The following is a 19,450-nucleotide window of genomic DNA, read 5'->3' on the forward strand; positions in this document are numbered from 1 at the left end:
GCGGTTACCCGAAATTTTTTTGGTGGCGGTGAATCTGTGTGCTTCCATTGAGCTGACTGGCACTTTGTTTCTGGATTAAAAAATGGCATCCACGTCTCATCCATTGTCACAACCGATGAAAAGAAAGTCCCATTCATGCTGTCGTTGCGCGTCAACATGCCACACGGGCAGCCATGTGGTCGTCTGTCAGCATTCGTGGCACCCACCTGGAAGACACTTTTCGCATTTTCAGGTCATCATGCAGGATTGTGTGTACAGAACCCACAGAAATGCCAACTCTGGAGGCGATCTGTTCAACAGTTATTCGGCGATCCCCCAAAACAATTCTCTCCACTTTCTTGATCATGTCGTCAGACCGGCTCGTGCGAGCCCGAGGTTGTTTCGGTTTGTTGTCACACGATGTTCTACCTTCATTTAACTGTCGCACCAATGAACGCACTTTCGACACATCCATAACTCCATCACCACATGTCTCTTTCAACTGTCGATGAATTTCAATTGGTTTCACACCACACAAATTCAGAAAACGAATGATTGCACGCTGTTCACGTAAGGAAAACGTCGCCATTTTAAGTATTTGAAACAGTTATCATTCTCGCCGCTGGCGGTAAAATTCCATCTGCCGTATGGTGCTGCCATCTCTGGGACATATTGACAATGAACGCGGCCTCATTTTAAAACAATGGGCATGTTTCTATCTCTTTCTAGTCTGGAGAAAAAAAATCGAAGGCCTTAGAACTTGAATGCACCTCATAGTTCATTACACTGTTCAACAGAACAGATTGCCAAATTGTGACAGCCATGATAGCGTCTAACATGTTTGTAGTGACCACTGCAGAAACAGCTTAAAACATGGCTCATATCAAATCAATATATTTTGCCAGTCAGCAAGTCAGTGAGGTCATTTACACGTCAATTGCTATCTGAGGTACTTGTGATTTCTGTACAGCGGAACTCTGTGTAATAACATGTGTGCCACCAGTCTAGCACACAGCAGACTGCTCAGTGAACAGTCACTGCAATCAGGCTCCGACCTGCTACAATGTTCTCATCAAGTCAACTTCATAGATAAAAAATGTAGTATTCATTACAGAAATGCAGACAAAATGGCAGTCCTGCACTCTGACCACAACACAAGGTCCAATATCCTTTCACTCCTGTACACAATTCTCTACAGGTTCTGCAGATGAATCATTGTTGAAGCAGGATGCCCTGTAGGAGCTGAAATGTGATGGTTTCACTCACCTGTTTCCCAAAGACAGATAATTCTATCTTGTTTGAACTAATCATTTGCTGATATTGTGAATACTGATGTAGGAGTCTGTTCATCAACTGAACTTAGTATTCAGAATGAGATTTTCACTCTGCAGCAGAGTGTGCGCTGATACGAAACTTCCTGGCAGATTAAAACTCTGTGCCGGACCGAGACTCGAACTCGGGACCTTTGCCTTTCGCGGGCAAGTGCTCTACCATCTGAGCTACCCAAGCACGACTCACACCCTGTCCTCACAGCTTTACTTCCACCAGTACCTCGTCTCTTACTTTCCAAACTTCACAGAAGCTCTACTGCAAACCTGCAGAACTAGCACTCCTGGAAGAAAGGATATTGTGGAGACATGGCTTACCAAGCCTGGGGGATGTTTCCAGAATGAGATTTTCACTCTGCAGCAGAGTGTGCACTGATATGAAATTTGAGAGTCGAACTCGGGACCTTTGCCTTTCGCGGGCAAGGCAAAGGTCCCAAGTTCGATTCTCGGTCTGGCACACAGTTTTAATCTGCCAGGAAGTTTCGAACTTAGTATTGTTAGTTGCAAAACGCAGAAGACGTGCTTTGTTGGTGCTGCACTTTTTAACGATTTTAATTGAGATAAACTCACTCTGAAATGTTCTTCCCCAGCACCCCACAGCAGAAGTGGGCACAGAATCACCTAAGTGAAAAATCCATGCAATATGCACGTTTATTTATATATAAAGGCCGACTTAGGAATTTTCCCTTGTGTAAGACTGCATGTGTAAGGCTGTGAGCTGATTAAAAATTCTAGATTCACATATTTTACTGTTCGCATCACTTGTGCATAATCTTTCCTTGATTGTATCAATACATATCTGTATTGTGGTGTACTGTGAAACTTCGAACATTCACGAGAGCCATGATAAACTAATACTGTTATCGTCAATTGTAGGCTTACACTTAATTGCACTCTTTTAAAATTTTTGAGAACAGCAGGCCTATTATCATTCAAAACGATCTTCCTCTAATTTCATTGTACAATTACGTGAGAAACAGGTTAGTCTGAGAATTTTCGGATGCCTACAAAACTAAATTTTCGTAAGTTACTGGTATAAGTGTTTTGGATACATAATTTATTTCGTTGCAAATCATTGTTTGTGATTCACAGTTCAGACACAGAATACATCATCCCTGAATTTGATTGTATATCAATGCAAATAAATGTGTGTTTTTGAGAATTTTCAAAAGCTACCATTGTCCTTTACATAATCTAAGAGCAATTTGTAGCAAATCAGCATTTGTGATTTACTGTAGCAGACTTTCTAAAATGTTGTGTTACATCTAGTTCTCCCTTAAAGAGGAGTAGCCATATATATTGTGCGCATTTATCACAAATGAACTCTGTTTTCAAGTTTTCTAACAACTATAATTAACAACAAAGTGTTTTAGTACACTAGTCATTTTTACTACAGATTTTGTGTTGCCCTAAAAGAAATCTTGCTTTGCGTATCTGCTTCAATTCTTACAGGAAATTAGCAACTTTTTTGCTCAACAGATTAAAAGATAATCAGGGGGCTTAATTTAAAGTTATTTGTTCACTGCCTTGTGTTCACTGCACCAACCAAAATGCAGCCCCACTGTGAATGCTGTTCTCAAAGACAGGATGAGTTGGTTGATGTCCGTACGCAGCTGGAAATCAACCTAACTATTGTCGGACGATTGTCAGCTGCTGCGAATTGGTGTGTTTGAAGAATTCCCGAGAGTCGTGTCTCTGCGATTCGTGGACCAGAGGTAACTCAAGTACTGTCCTCTATCATGGATTTTGTCTCCTCTGCAGAAAGTGCAGTATCTATCATTATCCGTCCACTTCACTGGAGTGGCAAGTCAATAGTAGATCTAGGCGTTCTGTACAGGGTGGTTGGGGTCCAGGGAGGACTCAGGGTGTTGTACTGATCCCTGAAACCAACAAGTTTGAGATGCTGTCTTTGACTGAAACTGAGCCAATGAGATTCACTTCACCTGTTTTGAGGAAACCTGTTTTCAGAATGAGATTTTCACTCTGCAGCGGAGTATGCGCTGATATCAAACTTCCTGGCAGATTAAAACTGTGTGTCCAACCGAGACTCGAACTCGGGACCTTTGCCTTTCGCGGGCAAGTGCTCTACCATCTGAGCTACCCAAGCACGACTCACGCCCGGTACTCACAGCTTTACTTCTGCCAGTATCACGTCTCCTACCTTCCAAACTTTACAGAAGCTCTCCCGCGAACCTTGCAGAACTAGCACTCCTGAAAGAAAGGATATAGCGGAGACATGGCTTAGCCACAGCCTGGGGGATGTTTCCAGAATGAGATTTTCACTCTGCAGCGGAGTGTGTGCTGATATGAAACTTCCTGGCAGATTAAAACTTCAGAAGTATCAGTGTAAGGTTGAAAGAACTGCCTCCCTAAGATGAGAGTATTAAAATCCTAATGATAAGCTGCCGAAGTATTCGCAACAAAGTGCCAGAGTTTGAAATGCTCATGAAAAACAGTGAAGCTCACATAATACTGGCTGAAACCTGAAATTCATAGCAGTGAGATTTTTGGAGGAAATTTAAGCATATGTCAAAAGGATAGGCAAACAGGATATACAAGAAACAACAATCTGATGAGATAGAAATTGAAGATGCATGTGAGGTGCTTTGGGCAAGACTCAGTATCAGGGATGGACATAAAATAATAACTGGATCCTTCTGTCACCCACCAGACTTATCTCCTGTTGTAACCAAAAACTGTAGAGAAAACCTCAGTTCACTTGTACATAACTTCCCCAATCATACTGTAATCATCTGTGGAGACTTTAATCACCCAGCAATCAATTGAGACAATTACAGTTCTGCTAGTGATAGGTGTGATAAGAGATCCTGTGAAACATTACTAAATGCCTTCTCTGAGAACTACTTAGAATAGATAGTTAGGAACCCCACTCATGATGGAAGTATATTGGATCTCATGGCAACAAATAGACCTGACCTCTTTGAGAATGTCCACACCGAAACTGCTATCAGTGAGCATGATGTGGTTGTGGCAACAATGATTACCAAAGTACAAAGGACAATTAAAACAAGCAGAAACATATATATGTTCAGTAAAGTAGAAACAAAATCAGTAGTGTCGTATCTAAATGAGGAGCTTGAAACTTTCAGCACAGGGCAGGAACACGTAGTGTGTCTATAGCTTGAGTTTAAAAGAATAACTGACCATCCACTGGACAGATATGTACCCAGTAGAACAGCTCATTACGGGAGCAAACCTCCATGGTATACAGTAGCTGTAAAGAAACTTCTAAAGAAATAGAGACTACTGCATAACAGATGTAAAACAAAGCATAGGGCTGTAGATAGAGAGATGCCGAATGAAACGCATTTGGCTGTCAAGAGAGCAATGCGTGATGTCCTCAATAACTACAGTAACAGAATATTTGCAAGTTTTTCACAGAAGCCGAAGAAATTCTGGTTGTATGTAAATGCTGTTATTGGCATCAATGTTAATGTTCAGTCCCTAGCAAATGAGAGAGCAACTAAAACTGACATTTCCAGTGGCCCCTAAAGCTCTCATGTCAGTTTCTGCATTGGTGGAGTAACATTATAATAGCGGTGCCACTCACAAAGGTCACAGTTGGCTTTGTTTTGTAGTAGTCCATTATTGTGTCATAAAACATTTACTTGAATTATCTGGTGAGGTAAACAAAAAGTTTAGTATATCAAGTATTCCACAAAATAACTCTAGCTTGCAAAGTATTTTAACACTGGATTCAGCCATTCATTCATAAATCGTATTTCATTAGCTCATCATGGAAGAGAAACTTCAGAGCTGTGGAATGAGTCATGTTTTACATTAACAGACAGATGCAACCACTGAAAGCTGTTTCTGTAAAGTATACTAACAACATATTACAACTAAGCTGATTTACTAGCAGTGATAATTATGGGAACTTCTTCCAGATTACTTTGTATACGTGTATTAGGAGAAAAACAGGTACTTCACATACTGCTGGGCTGCTGTGTTTATCTAATACCTCAAACAGAGCATTTATGTAACTCCAAATGTCTACTAATACATTAGATACAACTCACTGAAAACCATATACTGTTCTAATAAAGGTGGTTCACAATAATCAGTACTCTACGGGCTGAGCTGATACTCGTTATGTTGCAGATTGTGTAATTGCACAATTGACAAGCAAACTTCTACTTGCCATAAAACAACCCAAAGATTATATAAAAAAGATAATAATACCCAGAACATTTCACTGTTAAATGTCAACCTGCTGTACGTGGAGAACTTTATGTCTAATGAAAATTTCTTCTGATCTTTCCATCTCCCTCTTAGTACACAGAAGAATGTCACGTTCTACAAACAATTAATCTTTCAGCATCTCATTGTATCACATGCAGCCTCTTCATAAGAGTAGGAAGATTAATTATTATTTTGCTGTAACAATATAACTCTTCACATTATACCCTGAGGACTGGTTAAAACAGAGGAAGTATGAACACCACAGATGAAAGAAAATAGTATTAAAAATAGATCTTCATATCAACTTACATTGAATAACTTATCGACAATTACAGAAATCATTCTGTATTGTTTTTCATAGCTATCCATTGTGAGTAAGCCCTTTACAGCTTGTATTTGTTCAGCTCTCCGCTTCTTAAATAGGCGCCTGACTGTTCTGTTAAGGAAGAAAGCCGCAAATTTTACATTTTCACATCTTAAAAATATTTTATTTAGAAAAGAAGTACTTACATACAAACTGCTGTTACAGAAACACCAATAGCATGAACACCACCAATATGAATGAAGAACAAAATGTTGAATTTATTGTTAAAGCAGTGCATTTGTCAGAAGAAAGCGTCAGACAGGAAATACAAAAACACTACGGAAAAAAAGGAAATACTGTGAGATGGGGAGGGAGAAGAGTCAGAAGAGAAGGCCACAGCTAGTTCCTCGTCACTTCTTACTGTCTTCTCATTATTCTTATCCCTCCTGAAAGAAAAGGTTCAGGAGAGAATGCCAAAAGCTGGTTACGTGTTACCTGCTACTCTCCTTCATAACTTATTTCTCCTGTGGGTATTTTTTCCCCCATCCATCCAATATCTATGCCTCTTTCCATTATTATTTATTTCCTGGCTCTTTCTCCTGTCAAAGGAACTTTAGGATATCATATGACAAAATTATGAGCTAGTTGTTGTGTGAACCATGTCAATTTGTTTAGTCTTCTTTGTTTTGAAGAAACAAAATTGTTCAAAGTTAGGAATCATCTCATTTGTATTTCTTTATCTGTGGTAGCATAAATACAACCTTGTAGATGACTGGCAATCAAAAATTATCATTGCTAACACCAACAAAGATTTATGGATAATCCATCACTCATTATCAAGCCCTTGGACAACAAATCTGCTACAGAAAACTCAGTTCTCAAGTAAGGTGAGCTGTACTGTGTTTAATGAGACCACAAAAAGAAAGGTACTTTCAATCAATTACATTTGCTAATTAATGGTGAGTGTCTTGTATGGTTGTGATAACCAATTTCAGTTGCTGGTGAATCACCTGCTTTACTTACCATTAGACGTGACAAGAGGGCAGGCTGTAAGAATTGTAGAACATTACTATGAGTCACTTGTATAGAAGAGGGAATGAAGGGAAGGATGATTACACTTTAATGTCCCATTGATGTCAACATCATTACAGACTGCTGTAATGAAGACATACAGATAGATTGGTTTCGTTCTGTCACTGACAAATGAAAGTTTAACCCCCTTAAAGAATGTTACAACTGGAATACAGCTGCATTACACAACAAAAACAATGCTTGGAAAAACTAGACATATGAGCCGTGTCAGCTTGTTCTATGTTTTACATCTTTGGCTACTGGTGCGATCCATCTCTGTCTAGTCGCTGGGTGGTGCTTTGGTCGCCTCTTAGTTGAGTCTTTGGTTGTAGTTCCTTGGAATGGCTTGTTGACCATGTGGGCAGGCAGTCAGAGATTATTTTTATATATAAGAAGCCCATGTGACTTACAGTGAGCTGTACATGGAGCTTAGGGGTGCACGATTGTCTAACTGGCCAGTTATCGGTAGAGTTGTGTTGGTGGGTCTAATGGTGACATAGGCGCTTTACCCCAGATTAAGGAGGCATAGTTACTGAGCCTGGTACGAGTGTGCATGTACAGTACATCAGCACACCTGATGATGGCAACGTGGTCGATTGCCGAAATATTGTGTCCTGTGCACTCTCATACCAGGCTGTTCACCCGAGATTTATTTCGTCATAAAATACGCCTGGAGAAATTGAAGAATCACATAGTCATTATGTGATTGACACATGTGCTCCCACATTGAAGTTGCTCCCACTATGGTGGATTGCCTGCAGTTTTCTATCACTCTGTCTCAAGTGATAAAATTACCTTGTGGCGCCTCTGTTTGAAATTATCTGAGTATCATATTTGAGTGTTTTCAATTTCCTGTAATTGTAACTTGTTCAACATATGCTTATCTTATCATTCGGACCTGAAATTAATTGTGTCATATGTCCTAGGCCGCCATTTGTTATTAGTGACCACTGAGGTTGAGACTGCGTTTTATTTGTATTGGAAGTTGTTGCTTCCCTGACTGATGAATCTTGGTTCATTTGGGTGGTTAAGTTCCACAATTCTGGTGAGATTTTGCCCCTTTCAAGAAAATTAATACTTCTTGCTTTAAATATAATTACTATTGTAGTTGTTTGAGTGTTAGCCCTCAAGATTTTAAGTCACTCAAGTTAATGTGTTGAATACCCTGTGATTCCTTGGTTATTAAATAAACTTGTTTTATTTTATTGTAAGATTAACTGGCTAATCCTTTTAGTAGTTCTTATTATAATATTTTTGTTGTAATACGTCAGGTTAGACTGGGGCTTGGGGCCATGCTCACACAGAGTTCTTGTCTTGGTCTGAGCATTTTCATATGTTCTATGATCATTACGTCTGAATTATTCACTTGCTTGTTAGCTCTTGCCTTTCCAAGCTGTTCGTAGCATTTGGAGACGCTGCCCCCTGGTGTTATCTCTTACCTGCCGGTTCATTTGGTGTAGTCTGTCCGGGTTGGCTGTGTATGTGCGGGCAGGTGGCGCACCACTTCCCATCTCACTATAGCCTCTAAGACGTTGCGGCCTCATGGCTTGCTAATGCATCCCTCATACGTTTAGTTTCTATTCCCTAGCAATCGGGCGTTAATTTAACCAGTAGTGCCCTTATTCTAAACCGTCTTATTCATACCTGGCCTGCCGTACCTGCCCCTTCCATGTTTTTCCTGTCTGAAGTTTAGTTTTAACGTAGTAGTTTTAATACTGGTGTAAAGCAGTAATGCACATTTGTTAAATTGTATTTTATTATTTTTCCACGTCAGAATCTTGTTTATGCCCAGGGGGCTTATCTGATTGAACAAATATTGTATATCTGTGTTGATATCAGACTTATGTAATTTTATGTTACTGCACTTTTTGTAAGTTTTATTCATTAATGTCAAGCACCCCCTTGGGCCAGTCATATGTTTGAATTGTAATCTTTAGCATCATTGATGGCATTGTTTGCCCACCGCTAAGCACATGTTTGAGTTATAGTTCATTGTACTATGTGCTTGTCAGTCCTTCCTAAATTGGTGCATTTTATTCATTTAGATTAACTAACTAATCATCAATTTATTCAACTGAAGAAATTTTGCAGTAACTGCCTAAATCATTTGTATTTTATTAGTGTTTTTGGTATCTGTGCAATACAAGATTGTTGGACTTTTGTGAAGTAACAAATGACTTGTGATAAATGGCCTGCATCTTTCCCTTGCCTGTTTAGTTGTTTTCTTATCGTAGGGCATCCTCTGATATTTCACATAGAGAAAATTTTTCACTAAACATTAGGTCAAACTGTATAACTACAAGATAATTGTCACATTGCTCCAGTAACGAATGACTATGTAAAGACATCCACACAGCCTTTGAATATCCTCATTAACAAGCCTAACCATACAAAGGATCACTACATATAACCATATAGTAAGTATCATTTTCACTTCTACAAAACCCTGTATGTTGCAGGTAATGGCCACTGTGGGATCTTGTGTCATCCTAAAGGGTCCACTGAACCTACCAATACTGCAGGTTGGCTTCATGCTGTAATGTAATGATGATGCAGCTTGTGACATCATATGTGTGTGAACAGAAAGAGAACAGAAAACTGACAATATTTCTTTTGAATGTATATAAGTTTTTTCAATGTCAGCTGTGGTGACAGAAGGATCTGTAACAAATCCTGAGGTCTATATTACTTTGAAATTTATGGTTTGGTTGGGAGTTGGCTGAATAGTATTGAACACTTCAGTTAATCCAAATGAGAAATTTTTCTGTATCATTTGAGAGAGAAAAGTAACCATTTGTGCTGCCCTTCCTTTGTATACATTGAATATCCCTTTTTGGTACAATCAAACAATGGAAAAATTCACGATGGAATAATGACAAAGCTGTCTGTGACTCAAGTTTCCCTTTTTGGTACAAATCACACTACCTGACCACTATACTAAAATGGATAATTTTGTAAGGCATCTCCTTAGCAGACTGACTGCAATTTCCTAGGACCCTGAAAATGAACCAAAGCCTGCCACCTGCTTTACTTACAATAGTGCTTATGTAATCATTCCATTTCATACCCCATATTGTTACACCCAGATATTTGAGTTGACTGATTCCAATTGTGACTCATTGATGTGTAATAAAATGAAATACCTGCAACCGTCCTTTCACTGTTATTTATTATATAGCAACCAGTTTCAGTGACAGACACAATATTGCTGTTACAGCAGTCTACGTAAGCCAGTTCACAGATGTTGGCCACTGATGGGATCGTGTATACGACTGGAGTTCACCCACTTCAGCATCAGTTAAGGCCTGAAGATCTTATATTGAGTCACCAAAACTGGTCACAATATAATAAATAACGTCAAAAGGATGGCTACAGGTGAAACATTTTATTACACAAGTGAAAACAGCCGAAGTCCCACCATCCTTCAATGAGAAGGTTGGATATACAAAAACACTGATAGTGCAGCCCTAGGCTGCTTTTCTGAAATCCATTTAGGAGAACTTTTTCATTTAAGAGCACTTAAAAAAAAGTTTCCAATCTTTGCACCACTTCAAAACCTATCAGACCTCACTGACTATTGCTGCGTTTTTCAGTCAGTATTTCATTATAGAGAACAGCATCATCTACAAAAAGCCAACAACAGACTGGAAACCCCAAGACACAATTTGTGGTCACTCCCACACCACCTCCATACCTACCACCTGGGACTCTCCCTTTTGCAGATGATGCAGCTATCTGTGATTAAGTTCTATCTGAAGATAGCTTTACAAATATCCAGTGAGATTTTGATAAGATTTTAAAGTGGTGCAATGACTGGCAGCTTGCTTTATATGTTGAGAAATGTAAAATTTTGTACTTCACAAAATACAAAAATGTAATACGCTATGATCTCAATATCAATGAGACACAGCTGGAATTAGTTTACTTACACAGGGTGTTTGGAAATCCCCATTACAAACTTCTAGGAATTTTAGAGGAGAGTGAGTACATAATATTTTGAATATGAACCCATGTTGGGAACTGACATCCAATGATGCTAAGAGCATCAAGGAGATTCCACTATTATGTTACAAACTTTCTAGGGAGATGGAGAAGGACAAATGTATCACTTTGAGGTAAGGGACCCTGTAACAAACGAACAAGTCAAAAGTTAAAAGTGAAAATCATTGTGATACCTCTGACAGTGGAATATGTGTACTGGTACTGTCCTTGCTAAGACTGTAGGGTTTGCAACTTTCAGAGGTGGTAGTATGGAACAAAACAAGAAAAAAATGTCTAGTAAACATGAGCTTTAAAATTCATACCTGAGGAGCTATGAGCACTTTTTCATCTTCACTAGCATTAAACACATCTCCTTTATTGAACAAGTGTTCTTAACTGCAATTTTGAGCCCATGTTCACTAGAAATTTTTTCTTGTTTTGGTTCATACTACCATCTCTGAAAGTTGCCTACCCTACAATCTAAGCAACAACAGTACCAGTACATGTATTCCAGTGTCAAGAGATATCAGAATGGTTTTCACTTATAACTTTTGACTTGTTCATTTCCAGTACAGAGACCCTTATCCCAAATTGATACATTTATCCTTCTCCATCATTCTTAAAAGTCTGTAACATCATCAAGAAATCACCCTGCGTATAGATACATTTGCTGGTGCACTTGTTGATTGCTTTTGGCTGCTGTTTAAACTGGTAAACAGCTTAATACTGCTAAGGGTGATGCTGAACTCTACCACTACATTATTGCACTCAAAACAGTACCATCTACAGACGGGAACAAGATTATATCCATACTAGTGCACTTCTGTTAACATTCTGGAACTGCGATTACTTAGTGACTACATTGACACACATAACATCCTGTTCATCCTGTGGATAAGAATAAAATCACAGTAAAGGTAATATCCCCTCAGGAACCACAGAGCATGCCAAGGCCGGGTGGCCTTCGTGCCCCAACGATACACAGCCCTGTATCAATGGTGGATTACCTATGGAGAGGCCAGACAAATATGTGGTTCCTGAAAATAGGCAACAGCCTGTTCAGTAGATGCAGTGTCAACAACCTGGATGACTGACTGATCTGGTTTGTAACAGCACCCAGTATGGCCTTACTGTGCTGGTACTGCAAAAGACTGACAGCTATGGGAAACTACAGCCATTACTTTTGTGGAGGGCATGTAGCTCTGCTATATGGTTAAACCGAACGAAGTTCAAGCCTTGGAGGCAACATTCTGGGAAAGGACAAGGAAGCAGATGAAGATGGAGGGGGGGGGGGGGGAGGGGGGATATAACACTATGATATGAATTTGACAGAGCACCAAAAGATGCCAAGTTGAAACAAGGCCTCTGTAGTAGTGACGTTCCCTCAGAACTACTAGTATCTTTGAGAGAGCCAATCGCGACAAAACTATTTCACCCAATGTGCAAGATAAATGAGACTGGCAAAATACCCCCATACTTAAGGGAGAATGTAATAATTCCATTTCAGAAGGTGGCTAGTGCTGTTCAGTAACTCGTGGCTGCAAAATACTTACACAGATTATTTACAGGAGAATGAGACAACTGGCAGCGGCTGACCTTGGGAGGGATCAGTTTGGGTTCTAGAGAAATGTACAAACACACAAGACAATACTAACTGAACAAATTATTTCTGGGGTTAAGCAAACCTACAAATAAAGAATTTGTAGATGTAGAGACAGCTTTTGATAATGCGGACTTTTGGAATTCTAAAGGAAGCAGGGATTGAACACAGGGACCGAAATATTATAAGTTGTACAGAAACTAGATTGCAGTTATGAGTCCAAGGACACAAAAGGGAAGCCATGGTTACAAAGGGATTGAGGCAGTGTTGCAGCATCCTTGTTACTTTTCGGCAACTCAAAACCAAATTATTACCTTTCAACCTGAGCAAGCTGTGAAGAAAACTAGAGCAAAATTTGGAAAGGGAATTCAAGTTCTGGAAGAGGAAATAAAAACTTCGTGGTTTGCAATGACATTGTGATTCTGTCAGGAATGAATAAGCACTCTGAAGAGCAATTGAAGGAATTCAGGGAATTCGTAATGCCTTAAAAGACATTATAAGACAACATCAACAAAGTAAAATAGTAAAGTCACGTAAAGGACCAACCCCCCTTGCATTTTCAATGTGGCACAGATGTAAAATTAGGCTTTCCTATCAGCCAATTTGTTACGACAACCTTCACTTGGCTTTCAGATTTGTTGGCTTTGCCAGCTCACAACCAAACTGCTGTCTTTCAATCTAATTTAGGCCTAGGCTGTGCTACAGGTCAGCCTGTCACCACAACCAGGATTTTAGGGGAACCAATACCACACTTTAACCCTAAAATTCTTAGATGAATTTTGTTATTTGGGCATCAAAATAACTAATGATAATCATACACATTGGGTGAAATAGTTTTGTCGTGATTGGCTCTCTCAAAGATATTGGTAGTTCTGAGGGAACGTCATCTACTCCAGGTATTCATGTGTTTTTGTTATATTTATCTTTAGGTCATTAGGCTGTGGACCAAGGCATATTACTCTGCCTAATGTTTCAACTTCCAGTGCTAATGATGTCTCCAACATTTGAAGATGAAACCGTGGGTGGAGAAATTTGCCTTGGGCCATGATCTAATGCCAATAAAACAAATATCACCACAAATGTAACTGACAACAGCCAAAGTAGGGCAGATACAAAATGTAGACTCGTAACTGAAAAAAAAGCATTTCTGAAGAAGAGAAATTTGTTAACACTGAATATAAATTCACTTTATATGGAAGTGAAATGGGGACAATAAGTAGTTCTGACAAGAAGAGTATGATAGTTCAAGTCTTTCAAATGTGGTGTGCCAGAAGAACGCTGAAGATTTAGACGATAGATTGTGTAACTAATGAGGAAGCACTGAACAGAATAATTGGAAAGGAAAGAATTTTATGTAATAAACCAACCAAAAAATGGATTGGTTGAAAGAACACATTCTGATACATCAAGAAATCATTCATTTAATACTGGGGTGGGGGTAAAAATTGTTGTAGCAGACCAGTAGATGAATACAGTAAGCGGGCTGAAATACATGTAGGCTGCAGTAGTTATTCGGAGATAGATGGGCTTGTACAGGAGAGAGTGGTGTGGAGAGCTGCATCAAACAAGTCTTCGGACTGAAGACCACAACAAATGTAATATACATTTGGAACACTGGTCAGATAACAAGTGCCCTTTTCTATTTATCATTGACAAAAACACAAATAAGTAGAGGAAGCCGCTTGAAACCTGAAATTGATAGAGAGATTTTTCGGGAAAACTTAATTAGATATCAAAAGGATAGGTTAATGAGAAATGGAGGTGGTGCATTTGTCACAGTAAACAAAAAACTCAAATCCACATAGATGTGAGAGTGTTTGGGCAAGACACAGTTTAGGGTGGGCATAAAATGGTAATTGGATCCTTCTATTGCCCACCAGACTCATCTTCTGATGCAACCGAAAACTACATCTACATCTACATTTATACTCCGCAAGCCACCCAACGGTGTGTGGCGGAGGGCACTTTACGTGCCACTGTCATTACCTCCCTTTCCTGTTCCAGTCGCGTATGGTTCGCGGGAAGAACGACTGTCTGAAAGCCTCTGTGCGCGCTCTAATCTCTCTAATTTTACATTCGTAATCTCCTCGGGAGGTATAAGTAGGGGGAAGCAATATATTCGATACCTCATCCAGAAACGCACCCTCTCCAAACCTGGCGAGCAAGCTACACCGCGATGCAGAGCGCCTCTCTTGCAGAGTCTGCCACTTGAGTTTGTTAAACATCTCCGTAACGCTATCACGGTTACCAAATAACCCTGTGATCTTCTCTATCTCCTCCGTCCGATCTGGTGCGGATCCCACACTGATGAGCAATACTCAAGTATAGGTCGAACGAGTGTTTTGTAAGCCCCCTCCTTTGTTGATGGACTACATTTTCTAAGGACTCTCCCAATGAATCTCAACCTGGTACCCGCCTTACCAACAATTAATTTTATATGATCATTCCACTTCAAATCGTTCCGCACGCATACTCCCAGATTCCAGAATGAGATTTTCACTCTGCAGCGGAGTGTGCGCTGATATGAAACTTCCTGGCAGATTAAAACTGTGTGCCCGACCGAGACTCAAACTCGGGACCTTTGCCTTTCGCGGGCAAGTGCTCTACCAACTGAGCTACCGAAGCACGACTCACGCCCGGTACCCACAGCCTCACTTCTGCCAGTACCCTGTCTCCTACCTTCCAAACTTTACAGAAGCTCTCCTTGGTAGAGCACTTGCCCGCGAAAGGCAAAGGTCCCGAGTTCGAGTCTCGGCCGGGCACACAGTTTTAATCTGCCAGGAAGTTTCATACTCCCAGATATTTTACAGAAGTAACTGCTACCAGTGTTTGTTCCGCTAGCATATAATCATACAATAAAGGATCCTTCTTTCTATGTATTCTCAATACATTATATTTGTCTATGTTAAGGGTCAGTTGCCACTCCCTGCACCAAGTGCCTATCCGCTGCAGATCTTCCTGCATTTCGCTACAATTTTCTAATGCTGCAACTTCTCTGTATACTACAGCATCATCCGCGAAAAGCCGCATGGAACTTCCGACACTATCTACTAGGTCATTTATGTATATTGTGAAAAGCAGTGGTCCCATAACACTCCCCTGTGGCACGCCAGAGGTTACTTTAACGTCTGTAGGCGTCTCTCCGTTGATAACAACATGCTGTGTTCTGTTTGCTAAAAACTCTTCAATCCAGCCACACAGCTGGTCTGATATTCCGTAGGCTCTTACTTTGTTTATCAGGTGACAGTGCGGAACTGTATCGAATGCCTTCCGGAAGTCAAGAAAAATAGCATCTACCTGGGAGCCTGTATCTAATATTTTCTGGGTCTCATGAACAAATAGAGCGAGTTGGGTCTCACACGATCGCTGTTTCCGGAATCCATGTTGATTCCTACATAGTAGATTCTGAGTTTCCAAAAACGACATGATACTCGAGCAAAAAACATGTTCTAAAATTCTACAACAGATCGACGTCAGAGATATAGGTCTACAGTTTTGCGCATCTGCTCGACGACCCTTCTTGAAGACTGGGACTACCTGTGCTCTTTTCCAATCATTTGGAACCTTCCGTTCCTCTAGAGACTTGCGGTACACGGCTGTTAGAAGGGGGGCACGTTCTTTCGCGTACTCTGTGTAGAATCGAATTGGTATCCCGTCAGGTCCAGTGGACTTTCCTCTGTTGAGTGATTCCAGCTGCTTTTCTATTCCTTGGACACTTATTTCGATGTCAGCCATTTTTTCATTTGTGCGAGGATTTAGAGAAGGAACTGCAGTGCGGTCTTCCTCTGTGAAACAGCTTTGGAAAAAGGTGTTTAGTATTTCAGCTTTACGCTTGTCATCCTCTGTTTCAATGCCATCATCATCCCGGAGTGTCTGGACATGCTGTTTCGAGCCACTTACTGATTTAACGTAAGACCAGAACTTCCTAGGATTTTCTGTCAAGTCGGTACCTAGTATTTTACTTTTGAATTCACTAAACGCTTCACGCATAGCCCTCCTTACGCTAACTTTGACATCGTTTAGCTTCTGTTTGTCTGAGAGATTTTGGCTGCGTTTAAATTTGGAGTGAAGCTCTCTTTGCTTTCGCAGTAATTTCCTAACTTTGTTGTTGTACCACGGTGGGTTTTTCCCGTCCCTCACAGTTTTACTCGGCACGTACCTGTCTAAAACGCATTTTACGATTGCCTTGAACTTTTTCCATAAACACTCAACATTGTCAGTGTCGGAAAAGAAATTTTCGTTTTGATCTGCTAGGTAGCCTGAAATCTGCCTTCTATTACTCTTGCTAAACAGATAAACCTTCCTCCCTTTTTTTATATTCCTATTAACTTCCATATTCAGGGATGCTGCAACGGCCTTATGATCACTGATTCCCTGTTCTGCGCTTACAGAGTCGAAAAGTTCGGGTCTGTTTGTTATCAGTAGGTCCAAGATGTTATCTCCACAAGTCGGTTCTCTGTTTAATTGCTCGAGGTAATTTTCGGATAGTGCCCTCAGTATAATGTCACTCGATGCTCTGTCCCTACCACCCGTCCTAAACATCTGAGTGTCCCAGTCTATATCTGGTAAATTGAAATCTCCACCTAAGACTATAACATGCTGAGAAAATTTATGTGAAATGTATTCCAAATTTTCTCTCAGCTGTTCTGCCACTAATGCTGCTGAGTCGGGGGGTCGGTAAAAGGAGCCAATTATTAACCTAGCTCGGTTGTTGAGTGTAACCTCCACCCATAATAATTCACAGGAACTATCCACTTCTACTTCACTACAGGATAAACTACTACTAACAGCAGCGAACACTCCACCACCGGTTGCATGAAATCTATCCTTTCTAAACACCGTCTGTACGTTTGTAAAAATTTCGGCAGAATTTATCTCTGGCTTCAGCCAGCTTTCTGTACCTATAACGATTTCAGCTTCGGTGCTTTCTATCAGCACTTGAAGTTCCGGTACTTTACCAACGCAGCTTGGACAGTTTACAATTACAATACCGATTGCTGCTTCGTCCCCGCATGTCCTGACTTTACCCCGCACCCGCTGAGGCTGTTGCCCTTTCTGTACTTGCCCGAGGCCATCTAACCTAAAAAAAAACGCCCAGCCCACGCCACACAACCCCTGCTACCTGTGTAGCCGCTTGTTGCGTGTAGTGGACTCTTGACCTATCCAGCGGAACCCGAAACCCCACCACCCTATGGCGCAAGTCGAGGAATCTGCAGCCCACACGGTCGCAGAACCGTCTCAGCCTCTGATTCAGACCCTCCACTCGGCTCTGTACCAAAGGTCTGCAGTCAGTCCTGTCGACGATGCTGCAGATGGTGAGCTCTGCTTTCATCCCGCTAGCGAGACTGGCAGTCTTCACCAAATCAGATAGCCGCTGGAAGCCAGAGAGGATTTCCTCCGATCCATAGCGACACACATCATTGGTGCCGACATGAGTGACCACCTGCAGATGGGTGCACCCTGTACCCTTCATGGCATCCGGAAGGCCCCTTTCCACATCTGGAATGACTCCCCCCGGTATGCACACGGAGTGCACTTTGGTTTTCTTCCCCTCCCTTGCTGCCATATCCCTAAGGGGCCCCATTACGCGCCTGACGTTGGAGCTCCCAACTACCAGTAAGCCCACCCTCTGCGACCGCCCGGATCTTGCAGACTGAGGGGCAACCTCTGGAACAGGACAAGCAGCCATGTCAGGCCGAAGATCAGTATCAGCCTGAGACAGAGCCTGAAACCGGTTCGTCAGACAAACTGGAGAGGCCTTCCGCTCAGCCCTCCGGAATGTCTTTCGCCCTCTGCCACACCTTGAGACGACCTCCCACTCTACCACAGGTGAGGGATCAGCCTCAATGCGGGCAGTATCCCGGGCAACCACAGTCGTAGTCCGATCGGGGGATGTGTGGGACGAGCTGGCTGTCCCCGACAAACCCACATCCGGACCCCCACAGTGATGACCATTGGCAACAGCCTCAAGCTGTGTGACCGAAGCCAACACTGCCTGAAGCTGTGAGCGAAGGGATGCCAACTCAGCCTGCATCAGAACACAGCAGTTGCAGTCCCTATCCATGCTAAAAACTGTTGTGCAAAGAACGTCTGAACTAATCTACAGAGAGCGCAAACAAATCGACACAAAATTTAAACGGTTATTAAAATACAAGATTGCCTAGTAAATGCAGTAATGCTGCCACTTGTGCACTGCTGACACACTGCTCGGCGGCGGAAGGAGACTACGCGATTTTACACTATTCAGGTACTAAAACGTGATGCTACAACTCTCAAATACTATAATAAGCCCGATATTTATAAATTAAACAATGCAAGTACCAAAAACATGCAAAGAAATTAAGAATTAAACTATGTAACAAATGAGTGAGCTAGGAGTATACGACTTGCTGTTGCAGCTGCTTATCCAACGGCGGCAGGGAGCACACTTTAGAGAAAACCTCAGTTCACTTGTATGTAATTCCCTGATTGTACTGTAATCATAGATGGAGAGTTTAATCATCCAACAATCAATTGGGGAAAATTACAGTTTTGTTAGTGGTGGGTGTGATAAGACATCCTATGAAACATGAATAAATGTCTTCTCTGAAAACTACTTAGAAGAGACAGTTTGGAATACCACTCATGATGGAAAAAAAATTAGATCGAAATGGCAACAGACAGACTTGACATCTTTCAGGTTGTCCACACCAAAACTGGTACAAGTGACCACGACACAATTGTGGCAACAATGATTATCAAAGTACAAAGGACAACTAAAACAAGCACAAAGATATATATGTTCAGTAAACTAGATTAAAAAAAAATCAGTAGGGTCATATTTCAATAAGGAACTTGGAAGTTTCAGCATAAGACAGGAGCACATAGAGGAACTTTGGCTCAAGTTTAAAAGAATATGCACTGGATAGATACGTACCCAGTAGAACCATTCATAATGGAAGGAATTCTCCATGGTATACAGTCACTGGACACACACTTCTAAAG

General features: G+C 41.0%; 1 protein-coding gene across 5 annotated transcripts in view; it reads right to left on the bottom strand.

The window, feature by feature from the left end:
- The window catches only part of LOC126092421 (coiled-coil domain-containing protein 134-like), a 55,823-nt gene that overhangs the window by 30,021 nt on the left and 6,352 nt on the right, over positions 1-19,450 (bottom strand). For 3 of the 5 annotated variants that reach the window (XM_049908012.1, XM_049908010.1, XM_049908008.1), the window contains exon 2: positions 5,820-5,946. In XM_049908012.1, coding sequence (XP_049763969.1) covers positions 5,820-5,879 — 60 coding nt within the window. In that variant the 5' untranslated portion in view covers positions 5,880-5,946. The remainder of the gene's footprint in view (positions 1-5,819; positions 5,947-19,450) is intronic. The other 2 variants (XM_049908007.1, XM_049908011.1) reach the window with 2 other exon arrangements.

Source organism: Schistocerca cancellata, chromosome 7 (genome assembly GCF_023864275.1).
Source record: "Schistocerca cancellata isolate TAMUIC-IGC-003103 chromosome 7, iqSchCanc2.1, whole genome shotgun sequence".
Classification (NCBI taxonomy): domain Eukaryota; kingdom Metazoa; phylum Arthropoda; class Insecta; order Orthoptera; family Acrididae; genus Schistocerca; species Schistocerca cancellata.